The sequence below is a fragment of the Xenopus tropicalis genome, chromosome 1, assembly GCF_000004195.4.
Source record: "Xenopus tropicalis strain Nigerian chromosome 1, UCB_Xtro_10.0, whole genome shotgun sequence".
NCBI classification, from domain to species: domain Eukaryota; kingdom Metazoa; phylum Chordata; class Amphibia; order Anura; family Pipidae; genus Xenopus; species Xenopus tropicalis.
In genome coordinates, this window is record NC_030677.2 from 160418733 (window position 1) to 160444702 (window position 25970).

The following is a 25970-nucleotide window of genomic DNA, read 5'->3' on the forward strand; positions in this document are numbered from 1 at the left end:
TCAAGGAAGTGAAACTAAGCACTGCCTCCCCAGTGTTCAGTGGCAGTGAGTGCTGCAGTCCTGATCCTATTCTCAGCCATGATACTCATTAGGCACCTTTTATTTGTTTCTGTATTACTGCCCATGAAAATAAATTCTCACTGCCATTTGCAGTGTAATAAGGTTACATAGCTACATAGGGTTGAAAAAAGAAAGTCCATCAAGTTCAACCCTTCCAAGTGAACCCAGCATACACAAACCTATTCTGACCTATCTACACACTCACATACGATATGCCTATATAGGTGCAAGACACATGCTTGCTCAGAAAAAACTGAATATTTGAGTCATCACCCAGTAACATTAACATTGTGCAAGTGAAGCAGTGACGTCACAACAGTGAGACGCTATAAAGATGTTATCAGAGGCACTGGCTGTGATCACAGGATATTGGCTCTTTTATTTTAGCAGCTAGTTTCCTTTTTGTTTTATATGCACTTATATTTGATTAGGTAGCAGCCAAGATGTTGCAAAGGGTGAGGCCTTCCGCACTTGGCAAAACTGTGCAAATGTTTGGCAAGCTCTTACATTTATACACTGACAAATAAATTCAAATTCCTTTCACATGCTTTGTGTCTGTATGGAACGTTTTGTTTCCTTGATACTGTTCTGAATTTCTTTCTTTGGAAACAATCACATATATTTTTTATAATGAATTGGGAACAAATGCAAATTAGTTGTTATTAATTATTATACTGATCAGCATGCCTCTGCTCCTGGGTACACATACCTGTGGTCAGGGAAGGGTAGATGATTAATACATTCCTCCCTTTCGTTCACTTCACGAACAATAGGGCTCTTAGCCGGGGGCCTTGCATTCTCTCTCCTTTGCCCAAATGTTTGCTAGTATGATTTGTCTGGGATCATAAGTGAGGATTCCTGTACCTTTAATCCATCTTGTACTGAATAATAATAATAACATTTCTGTTATCTACCCCATTTTCTAATACTTGCATTTTAGGGCTGTATGTTTCTATTCTACTATTATGCCTCTATTTCTTATGCATGAAATGCAACAAAACATTTTCTGTATCTACTGTTGAATTCCAGCAGGAAAAAGTACATTTTAAAACCTGATGTGATAAAAGCTTGTGCTAGTAGATTTGAACAGACTTTTTGTGCAGACCTTTATCAGAGCAGTGTGTAAGGCTAGTGCCACACAGGGCTGATTGTTGGCCTGTGGAAAAACGCAGGTCAAGAATCAGCCCCTACACTGGCACCCGCCTTCTTCTTTTCCTAATATTTTGGCACCCCCAAGTGACTTTGCCTTTCCTTGTCCTTTAAGAGCTCTGTTACACGGGGAGATAAGTCGCCCAGCGAAAATGTAAATCGCCAGTGGGTTGGCATATGCCGCGGCGTGATCGCCGAAGTTGCCTCTCACGGCAACTTCTGCGATTTCCGCAAATCATGCCACCGCGTATGCCATCCCACCAGTGATTTACATTTTCGCCGGTGGGATGTCATATCGGGGAATTTAGTTGCCCGCAACAAGGGAGATTTGTAGCGGGCGACTAAACTCCCTCGTGTCCCAGAGCCCTTAAGGAGGGCCCTGTACAAGTGCCAATAAGCTGCCCACTCAACTCTCTATTTTGGAATTTTGGTAGTTTTCTGGTTGCTAGTGTTGAGGAACCAGGGAGTGGTTTGAAAAAGAGACTGATATATAAATAGAAGAGGACCAGAATAGAAAATAAGTAATAAAAAGTACCCATAGCATTAAAATTGTAGCCTCATAGAGCAATAACTTTTTGGCTGCTGGGGTCAGTGACCTCCATTTGAAAGTTGGAAAGAGATAGAAAGATAAAGGCAAATAATTAAAAAAAAAATTGAAACAAAATAAAATAACAAAGACCAATTAGAAAAGTTGCTTGGAATTGGTCATTCTATAACATACTTTACATACTAGTTGACTTAAAAGTGAACCAGCCCTTTAAATATTAAACTTGTAATGAAACCCTATTTAAATTAATCATCAAAAACAAATTTTTACTTACCCATACCTGTTACAAATGTATTTAAAGATTTCAGCTGTCAATCAAATATTGCAGCCTCCTGTTTAATTCACATACTGCCGTTCCCCTCCCTCCTCACCATCTGTAATCTCACATTATCTGTTCTTGGGTGTGTGTGGTTTCTCCTTTCTGGCGCAAATATGAGATTTAGAGATGATGCAAAGCTTGCCTTAATGACAGCTTCCACAAAATGGCATACACCTGCTTGCTGAGATTTTTGTTTCTGACAGAATAAAGAAAACAAGGTTTTTGACTCTTTTGTTTAGTGCAAGTAAAGTTTATATAGGCAGATTAACAGGATAGAAGTGGATTTGAAATTATTTAGCAGGGTGGCAGTGCTGCCTTTAATTCTGGTCCCTTAAGATAAAACATTGCTGTAGGTGTAAAGTAATTTTTTGTTTTTGATAGATTGGACCAATGTTTTTTAGACACTAGAACACTAATTAATTAGGAATCAAAGTGTATTGGGTATACTGTATAAATGCTTAAAAAAAGAAAAAAAAAAAAAACAACCCCAACAACTGTGTATTTTATCATGATCATGTGGGGTCCCACAAGCAACAGCATTAGCATCAAACTGGGGCCTTGATGAAAACTAAACCTTGGGGTGGAAATTACTATATATACCATTCAATATGATCAGCTGGTTGTGCCATAACCCTAATGAAATGATTACCTCCCACCTTTCTGTAGAACACTCCAGTGTGAAGCATGCGGTTTTGCTAATCAAGCTCTTTAGAACTGCATTGCTGCCATGTCCTCAGGTCCATATCCTTGTGTGTTAATTCATGGGCTTTTGCTAATGTTTGCTATGAAGGTAGCACAGCTTAACTAGATAAAGCATGCCTCCCAACATTTGAAAAATGCAATGAGGGACAAAAAGAAATGATGTGTGCAGTGTGGCAACATTTTTGACCACACCCCCTAAATACCACTTCCAATTTACAAAATTTGGCAGGTTATTTAACGTTTGAACACATTTATGGGGGTATTGAGGTCTTGTTTTATGTGTTATAACAGTTTTGTTAAAAAAGCTGAAATTGCCCTTTAACTGCAAGTTTAATTTCCCCCAAGGGACCTGTTTAGCTTATTAGTTACAATTGTATCTAAGTGCAGGTATAGCTTGTTAACTTTTCTGGGCTCTCTGCTAAAAGCTACTTTTTAAAATTAAGTTTGAGAAACATTGTATCTTTTTTAGCATTCAGTGCAGGAGATCAAGGGAAATGAGGGATTTTTCAGAAAGAATCCGGGACTGCGGGCTAAGCTGTCAAAATCAGGGCTGTCCTGCAAAAATTGGGACAGTTGGGAGGTATGGATAGGATAAAGCTCCATTCTGTATAAATATTTTCACATAATAAATATTTTTATAGACGTTTATATCCCCAGCAAATATGTTTAGAGCAGTGAATCCAACATTTTAGGGCCCTAAAGCAGTGGCTATAACTAGCATATTGTTCTACCAGCACCTGTGCCCATTCAATACATACACTTTTTTACCATCACATCCAAGCCAAGTCACCTCCCTGCCCCCATGGAGAAGATGTGTAACACGGGCTATTCATCATTGTGCTCCCTCTAATTTCTTGTGAACAGCATGTGCTAAAATATCTATTTGTAACAGTAAGCAATGGATGTACGTTCTGTGCGCAAACTATTTTTTGGGCTGGCGAGGGCTGTTTGAGCCTCTGTGTACTTGAAATGTCAGGGGTCTATTTTATATCCGAGTTCAGACCTGTAATGGGGAATAATAAGATATAATATTTAATCGCTGTTTTTATTATTACAGAATATTTGTGAGACTTAAATAAAGGGCTATTATTTTTCTTTATGAAAGTAACTGAGACTTCTCAGAGAGTGTAGTGCCCCTTGATGCTGTAAACAGAATAACAGAAAGCACATCTAAGGAACTACAAATCCTAGCATACCACAGACAGCTGAATGATGTTGACTTGTGCTGGGAATAGTATTTAAAAAGTCTATGCACACAGTGTTGGATTGGGATCAGTTCTATAGAGTTAACATAAAGGGGTTCAGCCACATTAACATTTATTTTTATATCGGCCCAGATTAATACATTCATTTCCATTAGTAACACTTTCCTGTTTTTTGTAGAATGTCATGTACTTTCAGTGGCTACAGTGTTGGAATTAAAACTAAATACAGGTATGATGGATAGAGGAATATTGATGTTAGGAAAGAATGTGCTAAAGCTGAAAATAAAATGTTGTCTTGTCTGGAAAATAATTGATGGGATCCAGCGTGATGAGGCAAGTGGAATTTTGAAGCTCTTGTGACCTTAACGTTGAACTACTCTATTGCCAGACATAAATCAGCACAGTCACCTTGCCCCAAGCGCTCCGTTATGTCAGTGAAAAATAAGGAGGAGAGACTGTGTGATATTTAGCCTTTGGGCAGAGCACCAATGTCAGGTTCATCTGTTGCCTCCGCTGGCAGGTGCACTACACACAAGCATTTTCCTGACCTGTAAGTAGGTCAGATAAAATCAACATTTCTCTTAATGTCACAGGCTTCTTGAGGGCTGCTTTGTGGACTTCTCCTAGTCATCAGTGCTGTCAGAGATTCTCCCTAGGGTGATTTAAAGGTTCTCTTGGTCTGATATGTGTGTAAGATGCATTTTAGTTTTGAGGTCTGCCTTTTTGTGTGTGTGTGTAATGGGAAGGGAATTGTTTCAGGAGCCTATCATAGCTAAATGTACCTTAAATAAGATTGTTATTATGCATGAGATCATTTTCTATCTACATCAGCCTTTATCTCACTAAACCTATTGAAGCCTACTGCTGGGAACCTCTCTAAGCCTAAAATAGCTGAGGAGAGGGAAAATACAATAGCTTATGGTGATGTAGATATTAAGATTACAGAATTTGTCAGATAGCTGAACATCTGTCGAGAGAATATATATTTAGTGCATTTTTATGCTGATCACCTTGTGCTTTCATAATGCACTATCCATTCAAGGATTTAGCATCTTGCAAGACGAAAGGCAGGCATTTGGCACAAATCTAAGATCACTGATTTTCATTGAAATTGGCTGCTCTTAAACAGTCCCAAGAATGTACTTTACTTCTGAGAATTGTCATGCAATCCGAAAAGAGTGGTGGGGTGAGTGAATGTGTTTTTTCCTTTTCCTCCTATCTATAGCTATTACGTGTAACCGTAGGCATCATTTTATACCCTCCAGCCAGTGAACTGCAAATCTCAGCATGTCTGACTGTTAAATGATATTGGATGATAACTGGGAAACAAAACAGCTAAAAGACCCCAGGCTGATAATCCTGGACTTAGTGCTTTTAAACACTGATTTTATCTTTGAGCTTAGATCAAAAAGGGCTGGCTGCTAGCATGGTACTGCATATATAAAATCTGAGGTAATGTAACTGCTTGAATCACTGTTACGGTTGCCACCTTTTCTGGAAAAAAAATTCCAGCTTTCCTGGCTTTGTTTTTTTTTCCTATTAATAACGTTGGCACCAAGCATCATGTTTACCGGCCACAGCGCATAATAAGTGGCCAGGTAGCAAACCTACCTACTGTGCCTTAGTGATTCAAAATATTCTGCATAATGATGTACATGCGATAGACAGACTCAGGGTTGGCCTTTCGAATTTTCGTTTACATTTACAAATTAAATTTTTACCCATCAAGTATTTATACAACTTTAATGTCATATGACTTTTTTTTCAACCACTGTGCCTTTACTTTACCAAACTTACTGAACTCTACCTGAGTATACAAATATTTATCTTTAATAATAAACAAATGCCCAAGAAGAGACAGCATAAATTCTCAAACTACACCATTTCAGCCAATTTTATGTTATTGGATCATATCGAAATCACAAAATTACAAACCTTTCTCTATACTGAAGTGCAAATTCCTATTTTTTTTTTAATTCTTTTTTTTTTGCCATCACAGTCTTATTTGGTACTAGATAACTGAAAAGTGCCTCATTGCTCCCCTCAACCCAGGTCTCAAGAGCTACATGGAAGAGGAGACCAACATTCCTACCTGTCTGACCTGAGCAAGCAACAAGATCTAGACCTGGCAGAAGTAAAGAGGCCTAGACTGGAAATTCTTCATGACCCACTTATCCGACACTCTACCCTCATAACACAAAACCAGCATGTAACAGGGGAAGAATTAAACAAGGTAAGACAACTAACACTAGCACTTATGTTATACCTCTTTCTAAAGTTTTTCATTATTTTAATGGTGTAATTTCGAACAGCAAATATCTTTGGGATTTTGATATTCCTGCCCATTCCTGGGTAGAACAGACACTGAAAGGTTAATTTTTGAGGCAGGATGACAGGCAGAAAAAATTGACCATAGGTGTTGATCCTTTTCTTTCCAAAAATAGCCCTTTTAATATCCTACTCCCTAATAGGTAGGTTGTATCTTTCCTTTCTCCCTTCCCATGTTCTACAGACCTGCACTGCTAAGATTTTGCAAGGTGTACTGGACCAAATAGTATGTCCTTAACCTTTTAGCCATTTATATTACAGCACAGGAAAACTGGGAAGCAGATTTTCTAAGCTGGCAGCCCATAGACTCTGCAGAATAGAAGTTGTACAGGGAGGTGTTCCTGCAGATCACACAGCTTTGGGATTGGCCCCACAGATTTAATGGCTTTGGCCTTCAACCACCAAGTCCCATCTCACTGAACCCAATACCAAGACCACAAGGTTGATGCTTATGGTGATGCTCTGAACCTTTAAGCAGGAATGCTTCTTTCCTGTTGATCCACAGAATGCTGCTAAAACAAAAGACCCACCAAAGCACAGACATTGTGATTGCGCCATTCCACTCGGTAGGATTGGTTTTCAAAGCTACTGAAGTCAGCAGTGGACCTTTGATGTCTCTCCTGCCTCTTAGGGCCGTGACACATGGGGAGATTAGTCGCGCCATGACAAATCTCCGTTGTCGCGGGCGACTAATCTCCCTGCAATGCCATCCCACCGGCTAGAATGTAAATCGCCGGTGGGATGGCATACGCGTTGCTGTGATTTGCTATAGTTTCCTTGAGAGGAAACATCGGCGATTTTGGCAATTTGCAGCAACGCGTATGCCATCCCACCGGCGATTTACATTCTAGCCGGTGGGATGGCATTGCAGGGAGATCAGTCACCCGCTACAATGGAGATTTGTCGTAGTGCGACTAATCTCCCCGTGTACCCCTGCCATTAAGGCCCTAATCTATATTACAGCTTTCACTGCCCATGATGGTACTGTCCATTGCCTTTTCTCCAACAAATTGAACTCTGCCAGGAGGGTCTTTTAACTAGCGGCCCTCTTCTGTAAACTACATCTGTGCAGATAAAGTGGTATTCATTACATTAGGAGAATAATATTCCTTCCTTTTGTCCAAAGCCCACAAATCCATTAGAGATTTCCCTACAGAATTTGAATGTGACTTGAATGCTAAAGTATTGTGTGGTTTGGAGCCAATAAGGACAGATAAGGCAGATATTCCCTTTATAATGTTTACACCTCCACACCAAGAAAAAAAAAAGCCAGTAGCAGATAGACTAAAGAGCTCATTTCCTTTCTCGGTACACTTTACTTTTGCATTGGTGGTGCAAATGTGTAGGACACCTACGTCATATTCCATCTATACATTTACAGAGTTTTATAAATTTATGTTTTTGCCTTCTTGCAAGTCCCTTTGCCTTCACTGCTTTGGGACTTATCCTTTTTGATGTTTTTCTCTGAGGCCCATGCAGGTAGCACAGAGAGCATCGCCACACTTTCCCCTCTCTTCTCTCAGTTTGCTAATGGAAACTGAAGATGAATGAGCTTATGCCAGGAAGAGGATTACCCCCTTATTCCTTTATCACAGTTTTTGCTAACTATCTGTTTTACTGGGAGGCAAGCCATTTTGTTTCCATTCCATAATGTGTTTTTGTTAGCCCTCTTCTGTTAACGTGCAGTACAAGCAGGTTCTGGGAATGAAACATAGTGTTGAGGAAAACCAGCTGCCTTCTTTGCACTGTTTCTTTAGATAAAGACCACAGTGAAGGGCACCTTGTTTCCTTCAGTTAATATTCCTGTCAGTACCTCAGTGATTACCCATGTACTGCACTCCCACAAATTCATTTACGTCATTCTCTGGAAAGATGCACCGAAAGGTGAAAGGATAATGCAAAGATGCTGTATGGTCTCTATATGAATGCTGCCTCCTATTCTATCTTACGTGTCTTTATTTAAAGGTGGCCATACACGTGGCGATCTGACGATGTTTCGTACGACCATCGGTCGCACGAAACATCGTAAGATCCGCCACACACCATTCAGGGCTGAATCGGCAGGTAAGGAGCTAGAAACAATAGGATTTCTACCTCCTTCTGCCGATTCAGCGCTGAAGGGAGAATTTTGGTCAGGCGCCTTCTATGGTGCCCGATCAAAATTTTCAAACTGGTCCGATCGGCGAGTCGTCCGATATCAGCAGCTTCCTGCGATATCGGTCGACTCGCCGACATGCCATACATGCACCGATTATCGTACGAAACGAGGTTTCGTACGATAATATCGGTGCATGTATGGCCACCTTAAGACTATATAGACTTGCTCCAAACACTGGTGTATTTGGCATCACTTTTTAGAACTGTAGTTATCTGTTTAATCTCTTGCTATGCATGCAAATGTTCCCAGTTCACAATTTACTGTTTGTTTTTGTTTTTGTTGTTTTTTTTTTTAGCATTTATTGTGATAGGTAAGACAGGGTTTCTTCTTGTTTTTTTAAAACCTTATACCCTTAGCATTTAGCCCTATATCCAAACCCTGCTCTCAAGGGGTGACATCAGTTAGGGATCATACTACATTGCCATGGTTGTTACTGTATATATGTTCTTTCATAAGGGCATGGCACCTGTATGCTTTCAGTGGTGGTCCCATGAATGCAGTGCTCAAGTAGATGGCAGTGGTGAGACTTTGGGCCCTGTAGCTCATCAGACCAGTAGTGGATGCAGAAAAAGTATCTTCCCCACCTGTGTGCTACCTCGATTTCTCTCTCACTCTTTCCCAGCTTAAACATGTACTTGGTGCCACCCTATATCCCAGTGTATCAATTACAATATTATACAAGGTTTCATTGGTTAGCTAGTAGATTCTCTGTCCCACTTGCAGCCCTGCTTGTGTTGCTGAACTGTAAGAACTTTCTGACATCCTTCAGATGTTGTTGGGAGTGGTGAGAGTTGTAGTTTAGAAACCCCTGGAAGGAAGCTGCCAATTTGGCCATCTCTGGCTCTGCTTAAACCTTTCTTATTAGGTAGACAGCATGTTAAGATCCAAAGTGCATATTATGTCTTTACTCTTACTATTCTTTTATTGTGATTGTTTAATATTGTGCAGTTAAGCTAAATACAAAAATAAATACAGGATTTACCAAATACCTGTCTAGTAGAAACTCCGTGCCTTCTTTGTGTATTCTCTGGCCTTACCCAGGGCATGGTAACTGTTTCCCTGCATGTGATGTGTATTACTGCCTTTAACATGTGGTCTTTATTTATTTGACCCATAAGAGAGATTGTGTTTTCCAGGCATTTATCTTGCTTTTCCAAGGCTGACTTCCAGGAAAATAATCTGAGCCTTTGTTCAGAAAAATAAAGAAAAATGTCGGGCACTAAGTTATGAAATAGACAGCCAGATAGCCTGGTGGTAACTGGATCTTATTCATATGCTTGCTCAGGCGTCTCGGGTTAAAGAGAAACAGCTATTTTATCAGTCAGTTACAGCGGGAAATGGGCTGTATTTTTCATGTCAGCAACTTTGGATGTACAGACTATTTGTTGTTATTTTCTCATCTGTCTCCTTTCATAGCAGCAGTCCTGTCAGGGTCCCACATAGTTGCAATGGAACAATGGTGGGGCCGCTGGGCCCCTTTAGTAACAACACAAGGTATGAAATCAGGAGCACATCCATGCCCTGCCCCTGTACGTTACAAGAAGACAAACTCTGCCCAGTGTTACTTTTGGAATTTCATCCAGACGTCATTCAAATTCCTCTATTCATGACATACAAAGGCTTTGCTTTAGCTCTTTATAGAATAATCCTCTGATGCTTTGGCCTTAGCTATGAGGGTCAGTTTGTGTGGGAAAATCCTTGCAAAGTAGGCATCCTTGTAGCAAGATGCCAACATTTTCTGCTATATTAAAAAAAAAAAACCACAAAACACACACATATTCTATAATTGTTTCACATAAGTATTCAACATCATAAAACCCTAGAGATATCCCAGACAAGCCAAGACCATTCAGTTTGGTTTTGAAGCTCACCCCCACCCATACAAGGAAAACATTCCTTAAGTAGGAGAAGACAAGGCATATCTCCGGGGAGTAATGTCAAGGCATTTTCACAGGGAATGCCTTACTAAGTTTATTGATAGGGTAATTTTATATATAGGAGATGCTGCTGAACAGGTTTTGACAAATGTGCCACTACGGAACCAAGCAAATGTGTCTGAACATCTGAGACACTTTCTCCTACAAAAACAGGGAAAGTTGTCTATGGATGCCTTGTATAACCATTTATATGTGTATTACGTGCAGGCTGTATACATGTTCAGTGCTATTAAATCAGGTTTTCTCAGCCTATAAGAAATCTCTCTATGGCATTAGTGTGGTGGCAACTTTAGGAGCAAATTGAGTGTCCTGTGGTCCACTTGGACAAAGTCCAGTATTGTCTGTGCTGGCCGAATCTCAGCAAGGCTCTGTTATGGGAACGCTAATCTGTTGCTGGGATTAACATCTCAGAGTTTCCAGTGGGCCGGACTTCTCTGTTATTCATGATATTGGCTGCGACTTGTATTGACCTTGGCAGCAGTCCCAGTTGGCTAGGAGGTGAAATGGCACTAATATAATACTGAACGGAACATCCCATAAGAGAAGGGGGGGCAGGCAGTGACAGTGCTGAGCTCTCAGTCAGGATGCGTAGGAGTATGAGTTGTGCTAAACTAGCTGCTCAACAAAACCTGGAAATAACGCCTGTCGGGCGGAAATGAAACCATGTCTATGTTATGACAGCCTTTGGTTAACGCGGTTAAAAGACTTGGAGACTTGAAAGAAAAGTGGATGTTTTTATTGGCAGTTTTGGTCCACACTATTCCCCAAAAAACTGACTTGCACATCCTCCATAATAAAAACTGGCAAAAGCACTTGCTTAAATGATGGCTGCATCTGCTGAAAGCGCTTCAACTTTGTTGGCACAAGTGCTTTCATTTCCATGTTGGCAGTACCTTTTACAGTAAATTTTGTTAAAATAAAGAAAGAAGATTTTTTAGCCTCCTACAAATAACTTCTGAAATAACCTAAAGGAAAACTTTTATGATATTGCATATGATATTATTACATAGCAATAGTGTGCTCATATGTACGTATGTGTTTGTTTGTTTGTTTGTATGTATGTATATATATATATATATATATATATATATATACATACATATATACAATGTTGAAATACTGCAATGTTGTTATGTAACCTTCTATGACTGGTTGGTTTGCTGTTGCAATCAATGTCTTATTTAATCACTGAGTTACACCCTATTAAGTAGCTGTTTACATTTCTTATACGAATGTTAAAAGTATTATTTTCTATCACATTAGATTGAATTTATCTATGTAAACACTGAATTAAGGCTTTTAGTTCTGTTCAGTGATTGTATAATCTCAACCTGATATAAATGTCCTAAAGAAAGCATTACACATACAACTACTGTATTGTTTTTATCTGTTGTTCCACTCTTCTTCTAGGAGCTAATTAAATAGAGGGTTTATTTGCGGACTGGTAATGGTATTAATTACCTTCTCTTCCTCCCACAGTTGCTTGCAAAAACCTAGGACAGGGATCCCCAACCTTTTTTTTACCTGTGAGCCACATTCAAAAATGTAAAAACAGTTGGGGAGCAACACAAGCATAAAAAATGTTCATGGGGTTACAAATAGGGGCTCTGATTGGCAATTTGGTAGACCTTACGTGTACTGGCAGCCTACAGGAGGTTGTGTTTGGCAATTCACCTGGTTTTTATGCAACCAAAACACGCCAAAAAGGTCAGGAATTAAAAAATAAGCACCTGCTTTGAGACCACTGGTGAGCAACATGTTGCTCACGAGCTACTGGTTGGGGATCACTGACCTAGGAAGTTGGAAAGTGAAACAGATTTGAGTGTAATAAGTGACAAAAGTGACAAAAACCATAGATATTTTTTGCCTAATCCTACAATTTACATTTTGAGCCTCTCTTTGCTGTTACTCAGCCCCTGGATAAGGTGGTAGGCTAACCTTGAGATGTAACAATGCAGGGAGAGGGGCAACATTTCTTCAGTTACCTGATAATTTACTATGCTGGTAGCAATCTTCATTGGTAGACACTGGTAGGGGATTTCAGGTATTTTTACTCCTTATTTTCTCATTTTTAGGGAGTTTCTTCCCTATGCAGCTGTACAGTGCCAGCCTTCACTTACTATCCCAAAAGTTTTATAATGGGTGAAATCTGCAGTGCTCTAATAATAGAGCTTACATATAAGTTTAAGAGAGCCAGTTTAGCCCTTGTTTAACATGAATTCAATGAATAGGGCTTGTGCTGCACATACTTTTTGCCTGGTGTTTTAATTTTTGGATTTTGTTTCTTAAAGGAGAAGGAAAGGCTAATAAAGAGTTAATCTCAAGCTGCAGGCATACCTTCAGTTCTTTCAATAGTGCCCTTAAGTCTCCCCATATTGAACCTGTTCAGAAAAAACGCTGAGCTGTGTAAAGAAAGTTCCTATAATGCCTTGCTCCTGCATAGACACCCAGACCGGTGTACATGCTCAGTTTGTAAGAGTATGAGGAAGCTTCCTGCTAATTGGCTCAGGGGGCTAAGGGGTGGGGGGGGGGATGCTTAGCATTCCAGAGGTAGGGGGGTGCAGGAGAGAGGAGAGAGCTGCGTGTCTCTGGTACAAACAGACACAACAAATCCTTTGACAGAGAACTCAGTGCAGCATTTCTGTGAGTGCTTATGGCTGTATTTACATATACATTTCTGACAAAGCTTACTTAGTTTTTACTTTTCTTTCTCCTTTAACCTTAACAAGGCAAACATGGCAATTAAAGCTACTCCATGTTCCTTGCAAGGTAGATAATTAGACCAGTGCACAGATGATTTCTGCTTATCTGTAGACCAAAATGGGTAAAACAAAGTGGGTTGTTTACTGGTAGCCTGAACTAATATCAAACTAATATCAAGGATATATTGGATTAATATGAAATGATACTGGTGTTTGCTGCTGTGGAAGGGGGCACTTGATATGGCATAAACCACCTATTTATATTAAAACACATTTACATTTTTATTTATATTGCAGATTATGCTTATACAGGGGGAAATTTATGCAATTTGTTTTAATAACATGTCCCCTTTAATAACATACTAAACTTCTGCCACTTGGTGGAGTATGCAATGAAAACTTACTTACTGCTAAAATCCTTGGTAAATGGCATTGCTGTAAAGGATACAGACAACACAACATCTTATCATGTACCTCAGGATTAACTGCCATGCCTTTGTTATTTTGTGTTACTTGAATAACAATACATATAATGTTTCTCTTAATGCCAATAGGGAAAACCAAAGCATGCTCAAAAAAAAAAAATTGCGCGAAAAAAGTTTCACGCACATTGCTATTTTATATTATAGTCAGGCCACTAGACTGAACAAAAATAGCTAGTTTAAAATTGTGCTTCTTGCCATGTTTAAGAAAAAATGGTTTTAACAAGATACTTGAATGCTGAAATTGGTCTGTGCAAGAGATATTCGGATATCCCTAGAATAAAAGACTGGTGTTCAGCCTTCTTCAGAGAAAACCCGCAGTGCATAATGCAGGCTTCAGTAATGGAATGCTGGCACTGGATGGTATAAAGAGGTCATTTGGGGACGCTTAACACCCTCCGCTGCGTATCACTGTCTGTCACTCTCTAGTCTTTCAATTTGCCTTTGGTCTGCTGGAATGAAATAATAAAGAGTTTTTGGCTGGGTCCCCATTGCGCAAAGAGATAGAACAGGGAAATCTACAATGCTTTAAGGACACTGAAATAATATGTGGGCACCGTCTGTTGCTTTGGTGATCTAAATTGCTCTAAAGTAAACACGAATTCCACAAAACACACACAAAAAAAACTTGTCTATAGTTTGTCTAGGTAACTCAAGCTTCTTGATAATTGTAGAGTTCAAGTTCAATATAGTGCATAAAAGCTTCTATTCTCAGTCTCTGAGGAGATTATCTCTTCCTGATCTAGCAGCAGATAGGTTAATGGCAGTCCCCTCTAAGGCTAATGCCCTGCGGAGAGATTAGTCGCCCGTTATAAACCTTTGCTACCGTGAGAAACTTATCTCTCCGAATTGCCTTTCCAGTGGCAACAAAGGAAATCGCCGGTGGAAAGGCATATGCATAATTTTGTTTTTCAAAGTCATGCAAAATTGCCTGCAGTTGGAAACTTTGCGTGACTTTGGAAATATGAAGCAATGAATATGCCTTTTCACCAGCAATTCACTTTGTTGCTAGTGGAAAGGCAGAGATTTAGCGTGGGCAATTTAATCTCCATGGGGCATTAGCTTATAAAATGCACAACTATTCGTTTACATGACACAATTTTGTATTGTGCATGTCTTAGCATAGCAGTTCAATAGTATGTAGAGCAGGGGTCCCCAGACTTTTTAAATTTTACCTATGAGCAACATTTAAAAAAAAAAAAAAAGTTGGGGGCCACTTAAGCCTGAAAAAAGTTCCTAAAGAATGACCAATAAAGGCTGTTGTTGGTTATTTAGTAGTCCAACGCAGACTGGCATACTGCAGGAGGCTCTTTTTGGCAGTACACATGGTCTTTATGCCTCCAAAACTTACCTCCAAGTTAGAAATTCAGAAATGAGCACCAGCTTTAAGGCCACTGGGAGCAAAATCAAAGTGGTTGGTGAGCAACTTGTTGCTTGTGAGCCATTGGTTGGGGATTACTGATCTAGAGGTACCACGTTCAGTCTCTGCTTAGGCTCAGTTCTGTCTTCAAGCACTTATTTTTCTTAACATTATTCTGTTTTTAATTAAAATGTATGTCTTGGAGTGGTAATTTGTTTGCCCTAGGACTAGTAACCAATAACAACCAATGAGATGTTTGCATTCAAATGGAAAACCCCATGCTGATTTGTTGCAGTGGGTTGCTAGAAGTGGATACACTTTGCACCTGTTGTTACATTACCCTCATCAAGTTGAATCACAGCACTCTCAGAAATGTTGGTATGCGGTTCCAGAGCCAATCTGGTCTGGTCTCTATGCCTGGGAAACGTGACTGCCTTTGGTACGTGCTGCAGCACGGTGGTGCAGTGCAGTTTTAGCAGAGTGTTCTCAGTGGGTTGGGAATGTCCTGCCAAAACCTTGAACGCTTGTCAGCTGCTTCCATTCTTGGCAGAAGAAGGAACAGGATTTTATAGCAGGGACTGGAAAGCCAGTGCAGTAATCTTTTCAGCGCTCTGAGCATGCCAAAAATAGACAATGGTTTCTGTGCTTCCCTAAATGTTAAACACTGGTAGTTGTGCTTAATGATTTCATTTAGTTTTCAGCACATCAAGTATTATTGTATCAATAATTAACCATCCTATCCTTAAGTGATATATTTGTCTGTAAGTGGTAGATAGGTGGTCTTATGTGGAGCCAAAGAAGCATTATTGTAGCTATCCAGCTAATGCCTAGCTCCCAACGTTCACTCATAATGGTAGAGGTTTGCCAATAGGTTGAATTTCCTATTGTAGAAAAGTGCCTCACATAAACAAATAGATATGCACTTATCTGGACTGCCTGGTCTAACTTTGTTTGGACCAATTCCACAGATTCCCAAATAAAGTTATACTCTTTTTCTGTCACATTAGACATGGGAATGTTGGTGCTTTATAATTGCTCTAATTTATTGGTGTTTCCTCTTCTACATAGATTCATGTGGCTATAATTGTCATTTCATCCTATTATTTGGGGAATAGATTCAGCTTGGCTTTACTAGTTCACTTATAATCAAGGGATGCACCGAACCCACTTTTTTGGGTTTGGCCAAACCCCTGAACCCACCCTGACATGTTGTACAAGGGGGGGTATACTGCTTCTTTAAGACCTGATAACCCCTGCCAGGTGCATAGAAGCAGAAGGAAAGGTAAAGATCACTGGGGGTGCCAAATGTTAGGTAATCGCTTACCTTATACCCGAGGTTGGTGCTCCTGTTATGAGAAAACCGATCACAATCACTGGAGGTGTCTAACATTTGGCATGCCTCAGTTATTTTTACCTTTCCTTCTCCTTTAAGGGATTTTGTAATTTTTAATATATCAATCTGTGTACTTTGCAAATAATTAATTCTACAAGTTAACATTTTATTCTAGTGCCAATAGAGAAGGAATAAATGATCTATTCCTTCTGTATCTTTTTAAAGGAGAAAGGCTATGCAGACATTTGTAGTTAAAGGAGAACTAAAGAAGTAGGGCAGAAATGTTGCACATTGTGTTTTTCAATGAAGATTATGTTTTAGCAATTAAGATCTGTGCCTCCAAATATGTGGAGTAGCTCCCCATCTTTTGTCAACTGATTCACTGCACATGCTCTGTGCTGCTGTCACTTACTGAGCTTAGGGACCCACTCACAATATACTGTATATATAGAATATAAAAGTCTCAGTATATGGCTGATAAGTAATTAATACAGATTATTAGTACATGGTAGGTCTAATACCAGCACAACTTGCATCAGAATTTAATAATCAGCCCTGTACAGCAGCTTATCTAACGTGCACACCTCATTTTCTGCTTGATAATTTGGGAAGACCCCCAAACATAGCTTCTTGACAGCTGCTGAGAGCTCACTGAGCATGTTCGGAATCATTGACACTTCTAACAGAATCCAAGATGGGGATCTCCTGTAACTGTGAAGGCTTGGATAATAACTACTATAGAAATGTTGAACCGTTTGGCTGGTGCAGTTAATTCAGTATGTTAAATATGGCATTTCTAGCTATATTTTTTTTAGGGTTTAGTTTTCCTTTAAGCAACAACTGGAAAACAACAGGTTGGAGGTTCCCAGCAGTGAATGTTAAACATATATTGTTATGCATTTCAGTGCAGGGAAAATGCAATAAAAAGTTATTGCCGCTGCCTCTTCTCACAGACAGGCCATAATTTCCAGGAAAACCAATAAATTTGTGGCTAATACAGATGTAAATCTGCAGGGAGGGAATAGAGCATTTGTTACTTGTTTTGCAATGAAATAGCTTCAGGCTGTAGAATCACTAGATAAACCTGACCTAGATCCATGCAAGCCTCATGATTCAGATTGGGTTATTTGCTGGGCGCTCTGCTCCACAAGGATTAATATTCTATTTCAGACCTTTAGTATGGGAACCTGAAAATAGGATTTAACAGTACGGCTCTTAATAATGTGCATGTCAGATTCAGCAACAAGGAAGAATGTGGAATCCAATAGCAATTTATGCAGTTGCTAGAAATGGCTCCATGTGGTGTTCAGTAATCATAGGCTCTTTCAATTAACCCTGTATTGCAATAAGATACCGTAAGAACCTGTCATCAATGCTAAATCACAGATTAAATATAAAGATCGTCAGTGTTTTATCAATGACTGTAGATACCACTATTGTATTAGGGCTTATTTACGCCCGCAAACGCAGAGGGCAACTTGTGCTTTTCACCACAGTGAGTTGCGCCTAAAATCCCATTCATTAGGTTTTGAGTTCAAATTGTGCTCTTTGCAGTTTCTTTTAGTTGTGCTTAGTGCTGCTCAGTCCTTCCTGCCTTCCATTTCAAATTGTGTGCTACTGAACCTGGTCAGGAGGTGGTGGTAGCTCCAGGGTTCCCTTAGCTCTCTGCGTCAATAGGCTCCGCACACATTGTGAGAAGAATAGGATGCACATGACACTGACAGTCTAAACACCATAAAGTAGAGAGACTTTGGTACAATTGCTCTTAATTTTCAATGAAGCACATGCACAGTTCTTGCCTTAAGAGAATCACCCATTTGCATCTGCAGTGGCATCAGAATTGTGAAAAAAGACGGTGCATTTTGGGAAAAACATGCTGATTGCTTTTGAAATTGCATATGCATACTGCATCTAGGTAAGTAAATGTACCCCGTTGTATATTAGAAGCGGTGTATAGGTGATATTTGACTGATTTGGGGGGTACTAGCCCATTAAAGCCATGAGTGCTGGCACATAATTGTGTAATAACACAAGTGTTTGCTTTTCTCTTTCCATATAGAATTCTTCTTTTCCTTTGTACTTTCCTCTAAAGAGACCATTAAGATAATGATGTTTCAGTGCCATATTTTGTTCTTACAAATCTGTAAAATGGCTCTGCCTGTAGGGTGACATAAACCCTGTTTTTGGGCAGGACTGCGCCTAATTAGTGTGAGCCGCATCTAGAACTCTATATATTCCTTGCTAAATCCCATGCCAGCCTTAATAGATATCATGGCCAGAGTTTGCTGTTTGCATCTTAACGAGATTTTTTTCCCCCTTTTTTTCTTCTCCAGAGACAAGATTTTTAGCACTCCCAGCCTTTCGGGTTATGGGAATTTACTGCAGTTGTTAAGCCATTTTTGTGTAAATTTTTCAGAGCACAGTTCCAATAATGGTGTATTGAGATCATATCTCAGCATTCAGCCTGCTATCAACTCTGGAGGATAATTGCATTATCTGTCTGAATGTGAAAGCTGTGGTCCCATATGGAAGCTTCATAACATTATCTAGCTGTGCGGTGTAATAATTACAGTCTGCTGCATACATGCAGAGAATAGGTAGGAGGGATCGTAATTAGAACCTATGGCTGCTGATAAATCTGTTCATTAGAGAAGAAATGTTTGTTTTATAGACAAATCATTTCTTTATCTTCAAACATCAAATGTATATTTATGACATTTGAAAACTTGATTGCTTATCATTACATTGCCATCATCACCATCATCAAACAAAAAGGCTTAAAAGGTGTGACCTGAAGAGTAAGCTGTCAAACCCCGAATCAGTGGGGTGCACTTATCAGGCGCCACAGTACAACACCTGTTGCAGATCGCAGTTTCCCTAACCCTTAAAATGCTGCACTCTCAACTGTGGCTTTTAGTGCTGGATGCTCTGTGAGGTGGCCAGTGCTTTCACATACAAGTCCCTGTTCTTGACCACCCAGATGGAGGCAGTGGAGCCCAGTGGGGCACCATATTGTCTTTTTAATTAAAATCAGAAATCTCCTTTAAGTATCAGACTTTGTGATCTAAAGAATTAGAATTCTTAAAACATTGCAAAAGGCCACATTTACAATAATAATATTTAAAGGGGAACGCCACCCAAACAACTTAAGCTTTTTGAAATGAAAACATAATTTCAAGCAACTTTGCAGTATACTTTAAACATAAAATATGCAGTCTTTTCATCCATGATTTTTAACAAGTAATAATATGGTTTGAAAATCAAATAAAATGTAACAGTAGTCAACTGTCCTCGGCCTTCCTGCATCCTGCAAATCCCACAATTCCCTGCACACATGATGGCAGTAAGGAAAGGAACATCACAGTGCAATGTATTGTGGGTTATAGCGTTTTTGCATGCAGTCTGTAAGGTATGTAGAAGTTGTTACAATTTGTAACATCAGTGTTTTAGTACCTCCTCCCCTGCCAGGATTTCAAATGATGCAGAAAGAGAAGGGCTGTGTTTGCAGCTGGATTTCAGCAAATAAAAATGCTATTTATTTATACTTTTTGAAGGAACAGACTAGATTGATAGGCATATTAGGGGTTTCTGTGTTATGTGGGGTTCTTTAACAAATTTTGGTTCGGAAGCCGGCGTTCCCCTTTAACCCTGATGTACTGGAAGGATTAAACCATTATTCCATGTGCCTTGAGAGGTAGCTGAAAACTATAATAAGGCAGATAAATTCAACAAAGCACAAACTGAGATCAAAGATCAAAATGTAGGTGTTCAAACGCTCAGCCTTGCTGCTCACAAGCGCAATGCATCAATACCCAATGGCTCACAGCCTGGCCCTTTGGTGCATTACAAAGTAAGAGGAGAGCACCTTCACGCAGATTCACTGCTTTAGCATATTTTTATTTAAACCACTGCACACAAAATGTTTCTACAAAATGAGATCAAGCAGACACCTTGGCCAAATTAATTGGTAAGTGGTCTTAGGGCACAAAGATTTGCTGCTTACATGGAACTCTCTGAAAGAGGTTGTGGGAACTAGGACACTCTTTGTGTTGTTGTGGCTGCTTTGTGGGGCCAGCAGCTTTGGTCCAGTTTAATGGACTTCCTTGCAGACACTGTCTCTGGTGCTGCTGCCTCCCCGCTTGTTGTTTGAAGGGTTAATGTGACAGGTTAACAAACTTGGACGGCACTGTAGTTAATGGTTTATGGAAATAACAGGTAACTGAAATTGCTCTGCAGTCGCTGCCTGAATAATTTGCTAGATGAGCAAACACACATCATTACTTCATTACTCCTAATTATTCAGGTTCGCAGCTCATTTCTGCAAAGCGCCGGCTACAGGTTCATTTGTGAGCTAGCCTGACACTATACATTCATACAAACACAGAATAGCAACTCACTGAAATGGTAGTAACCCAAGTAACATGTATGGAGCTATCTGTACTATGGGAGAAACCTTATCAGAGACACAGGACACAGTTGCTTGGGCGCTGAAAGTCATGATGTCACTTACGCTGTGGCAGCGGCCTGTATAACAGTGTCATTGTCAGCGAGCAGCTGGTGTGCAGGGACGAATGTCGAGGGTACACCAGCCCCCAGTGGCAGCTTTCAAAAGCGAGAGAGAGTTAGGTTTCATTGGAGGGGGTAGTGTCGTTTGTTGGCATAGGGCCATTTAAGCTTAGGTTCCTCTCTCATGGCAATCATTTTAATAGCCTTAGTAGGGAATGCATATGACATGTTAACCCTTCCATTTCTGGGCGTGGATACTGTTTTATTTTTCAATTCCTTACAAACATTGTCCCTAATATAGAACATTGTTCTACATCAGTGGCCAGACATGGAGTGTTGTGACCTATTGGCTACATATGCTTCTTTGTAATTGATTAGAATTTTAATATATTCCAGATATGGTATGTTCGATTGATGGAAAGTAACGTGTAAATAAATCTTTGTGTCAATTCTTAGAAGGCCTCTTGTCCTTATACACGCAATAGTGTGTCAGGGTTCTTTTAATGTAGTCTGTGTGTGCACCTGGAGCTGAATCTAAAGACCAACTAAATATGTCTTTACTGTCTGCCATAACAGATATATAGTTGTCAGGTTCACTTTTCCATCAGGCTCCGGCTGAGATTCTCTGCAGGCTTTCTTTGCAGAAGGACGTGCTCTTGGTTGATAATACATAAAATAAGGGATCTTGTAAGTGCACGTTACATTGATCTGTGCTCACTTTGCTGCTGTTTCATTTCTTTGCTGGGCTGAATAGTGTCCAAGGGGCTCATCTTGGTAACACTTGCCCTAAAGTGACAAATCACGACAGTACTCCTACTGCAGTATAAGAAAATGTATTTTTATTTTATTTTTCATTAAAATTATATGTACCTAATACAAATTATGTATTAAAAAAAAAGTCAAACGGAACTATAATCACAATGCATTTATGCTTAATTATCTTTCATGTTTCTGGGCTGGTCTGTACCCTACTCTGTTCTCATGCATCAGCACTTTTATTGTTCTGTCAAATGTATTTGTAATGACTGGGTACCTTTAAAGATGTTTCTGCTTTTTGGGTAATCATGTAAGGTGCCTTTTGGGAAATAGCTGAAGGGAATATAGTGACTAAGCACCGAAGGTGAAATACATTGGGGTCACTGTTTCTGGAAGAAAGAGCTGAGTAAGATTCTACTGAATATATGTGAACAAGCTCCATTCTTGGAATTTCCTTCTTATCTTCTTCTTGCTGTCCATAGGATCGCTGCATGAGTGGGAAGCTAGAGCCTGTATCCCCTTCCAGTCCTCCTCTAGCTGATGGAGATCTAGATCTTCTGCCTACCAGGCTTTCCAAGGAAGAACTGATCCAGAATATGGACAGAGTAGATCGGGAAATCATCATGGTGGAGCAGCAGATATCCAAACTGAAGAAAAAACAGGTTTGTGATAAGCTGTTAATATTCTTTGGCTATTTGTAAACCCTAATTTAATTGCCGTCAGTAAATTATTTACATCTAATAAAGAACAATGTACATATAGGGGTAGATTAACATGTATTTTCCTTCCAAAGGCAAATTATGTTTACTGCTTGTTCCATATAAAGTAGTGTGGAAGAGAACTTGACCAAACTGAATAGATTGTTTTGCCTTAACATTAACACAGTTGTTTTACTTTGTCAGAGCATTACAGTACTGTGCTACCACTGCACAAAAACACCCCATGGGAAAGAATTTGACTGCTTAAAGCTGTTGATTGCTTTCTGACAAATTGGCATAATTGTCAAAGCAGCTAATGCATTGTAAATGTCCCAGCTCGTTAAAGCACTTTGCTGACTGTCAGAAAAATGTTAATGACAGTCGGGAAAGTGTTAATCAGTGTGATAACATTTGAACTGCTGAAACGCCATCGGGGTTCCCCTTTTTAAATTTTCATAATTTTGCCCTGTGGTTGTAAATAGTGAAGTAAATAGTTGTGTTGAATAAATGTTTTCATTGGCTCTGGAAAGCATGGCATTTTATATAATACAGGTATGGGGCCTGTTATTAAGAATGTTCAGGACCTGAGGTTTTCTGGATAAGGGGTCTTTCTGTAATTTGTATCTCCATGCCATAAGTCTACTAAAAAATAATTTAAACATTAAATAAACCCAATAGGATTGTTTTGCCTCCAAAAAGGATTCATTATAATTTCTGGTTCAAGCTACTGTTTTATTTTTACAGCGATAAAGGATACCATTTTTAAAACTGGATTTTATTGGATTAAAATGGAGTCTATGGGAGATGCCATTCCTGTAATTTGGAGCTGTCTGGATAACGGGCTTCCGTATAAGGCTGATGGCCCATGGAACACGTTAGTCGCCTGCTATAGATCTCTGCTACAGTAGGCAACTAACCACTCCGACGTGTTTTCATCAGCAATAATAGAAGTTGCTGGTGGAAATGCTTGTGCATCGCTTTGGCTCTCCAAAGTCGCGCAAAGTTGGAAACGGTTTTTGAGCTTTCAAACCTACATCATAAATATGTGTTTTGTGAAGTCTAAAAGAACACAACTCTGTTTAGCAGTTTGTTTAGGCTACAACTAAACTGCATCGGTTTGTTGCAAAAAATCATTTTGAATGTAGATGATAGGAATAACAAGCCTGGGGACTCCCGCCCCAGGGACCCTGCAGGTGCACTCGCCGGCCGCGTCCCCTAACCCCCCCCCCGCAGGGGCCCCCACCCAATGTCCTCCCCTGAGTGCGCATAAGTTTAACACATCAGGAGGAACAGTCGGGCAGGGGGAGTGTCAGCAAGGGTCGGGTCTGGGCCGCTGGGGGCCCACCAGAATTTTTCCCGGCGTCCCAGTCCAACCCTGTATCTGACCAGTTAGATGTTGGGGTATAGTTTAGCTTTAGCATAATGCATTGCAAAACAGTATATAGAACATCCTATGGCATTAATTGATTAAATAAAAGTATATGGAAGAAACCAGTTATAACTTTTAAAGGGAAAATATTATTTCGCTTACCCACATGAAATATTAATTTATTCACTCACTTAAACAGTTTTAATGTTTAAATCTTCAAGAATTGAATCAATTCAGTGATAATGTGCCTTCAAGAGATGGGATCATCAATTCTGTTTTGCTAGAAAACAACACTGAAATAGGAAGTAGTAAACCCTTTACAGAGCTCCACTACCTGTGGTGAAAGTGACATTTTATCTCAGTTTCTCCAGTTTTCATGGAAACCCTATCGGCTAAATCTCACCCGGCAGTTTTTAATTGGACATTCAGCGTTTGAACTGATCAGATCCTACCCACAGACCAATATAGCTGCTATTGGTTTTTATCAATGAGGCACAGGTTTTATGATCAGCAAACTTGAATGTTTCTTAGGAATGTTATTATCATAAAGGAAATTATATAGTCCATGTAGGGCAGTGTGTAAGACTTTCACTGGACAGTAACAATAACATTGTTAAAGGAACAGTAACACCAAAAAATGAAAGTGTATAAAAGTAACTAAAAGATAATGTGCTGCTGCCCTGCACTGGTAAAAGTTGTGTGTTTACTTCAGAAAGTCTACTATAATTTATATAAATAAGCTGCTGTGTAGTATGGGGGGCAGCCATTCTTAGGAGAAAAGGCACAGGCACATAGCAGATAACAGATAAAACACTATTGTATTCTACAGAACTTGTCTGTTATCTGCTATGTAACCTGTGCCTTTTCTCCTTTTTTCCAGCTTGAATGGCTGCCCCCGGGGCTACACAGCAGCTTATTATATAAATTATAGTAGTGTTACTGTAGCAAACACACCAGTTTTACCAGTGCAGGGCAACAGTGCATTATATTTTTATTACTTTAAAGCTCTTTTATTTTTTGGTGTTAATGTTCCTTTAAAGGTGATTTACTACATTTTCTTATCTTCCATATGTAGTAAAAACCATAGCAACCAATAGGACATTTTTTAAAATGCTACCACCTGCATGTAGTAGTGGTTAATGTAAAAAATGCAGTGTGAAAAGGTGTTTCAAATATTGCTTTTGTGAACTCAGAAAGTAGCAACCCCATCCGCAAATGAAAGAAAGATTGTAGGGTTGATTCACTAAAGGTCGATAAGCTTTATTGCATGCTTTTTTGCGTTAAAATTGATGCAAAAAAAACCCATGTGATTCGCTAAAGTATGATCACATGCATTAAGTCGCATATAGCTTGCGTTAAATAGCGTGCAACCGTATGCGTTAATTTTAACACATTGCGTTAATTAGCGCGCAGAAATAATACTAACGCATGATTCACAAACACTAAGACGCGCTAAATATTGCATTAGTCTGTGCGAAAATTAACACCTTCTTGGGGCAGGCGGTAATTATAGAAAAGTACAGTTCATGAGCTTTTGGCAACACAATATGGACTTTGCAGTGGGATTTATTCAAGTATGTGTTGGCCCTAGAGCAGTGTTTTTCAACCATTTTTGGGCAAAGGCACACTTGTTTCATGAAAAAAATCACGAGGCACACCACCATTAGAAAATGTTAAAAAATTTAACTCTGTGCCCTGCAGCAGTGCCCCCCTAGTACACTGGTGCCCAGCAGCAGTGCCCCCCTAGTACATTGGTGCCAAGAGCAGTGCCCCCCTAGTACATTGGTGCCCAGCAGCAGTGCCCCCCCAGTACATTGGTGCCAAGAGCCAGCCCCCCTAGTACATTGGTGCCCAGCAGCAGTGCCCCCATAAGTCAGTGTGCCCCGTGGCCCCCCCTAATACATTGGTGCCCAGCAGCATTTTACTCTTCGGCGGCTTCAGCAGCATATTCCCCTCACGCGCGCCGCCTCTGCACTTCTGCCTACACGCGACCGCACACAGGCCCTTTTATAACGTTGCGCCCCGTGCGTACTGACGTCACCCGTACACACGGGGCGCAACCAATGACAGGGCCCGGATTTTTTTTTGAAAGTAAAAATTGCGGCCCTGCCTACGGCACACCAGGCAACATCTCGCGGCACACTAGTGTGCCGCGGAACAGCGGTTGAAAAACGCTGCCCTAGAGTGATGCAGCCTCCAGTTTGCAGGGAAATGGTCATTTTCAGAACAGTAGTTTTCCGAAAATAATGGCGTGTATGGCTAATATGGCGTACGTTTCTTCGCACACGGTGCGTGCTGCGTTAATTAGCGTACGTTGCGTCAAATACAGCATGAAAATAGTCTTAGTAACTTAACACAC

The 25970-nt window shown here is 39.9% G+C and overlaps 1 protein-coding gene across 18 annotated transcripts in view; it reads left to right on the top strand.

The window, feature by feature from the left end:
- The window catches only part of ncor2 (nuclear receptor corepressor 2), a 225847-nt gene that overhangs the window by 71219 nt on the left and 128658 nt on the right, over nt 1–25970 (top strand). For all 18 annotated transcript variants that reach the window (XM_012969087.3, XM_012969081.3, XM_012969148.3 and 15 more), the window contains 2 exons: nt 6035–6215; nt 22027–22206. In XM_012969087.3, coding sequence (XP_012824541.2) covers nt 6035–6215; nt 22027–22206 — 361 coding nt within the window. The remainder of the gene's footprint in view (nt 1–6034; nt 6216–22026; nt 22207–25970) is intronic.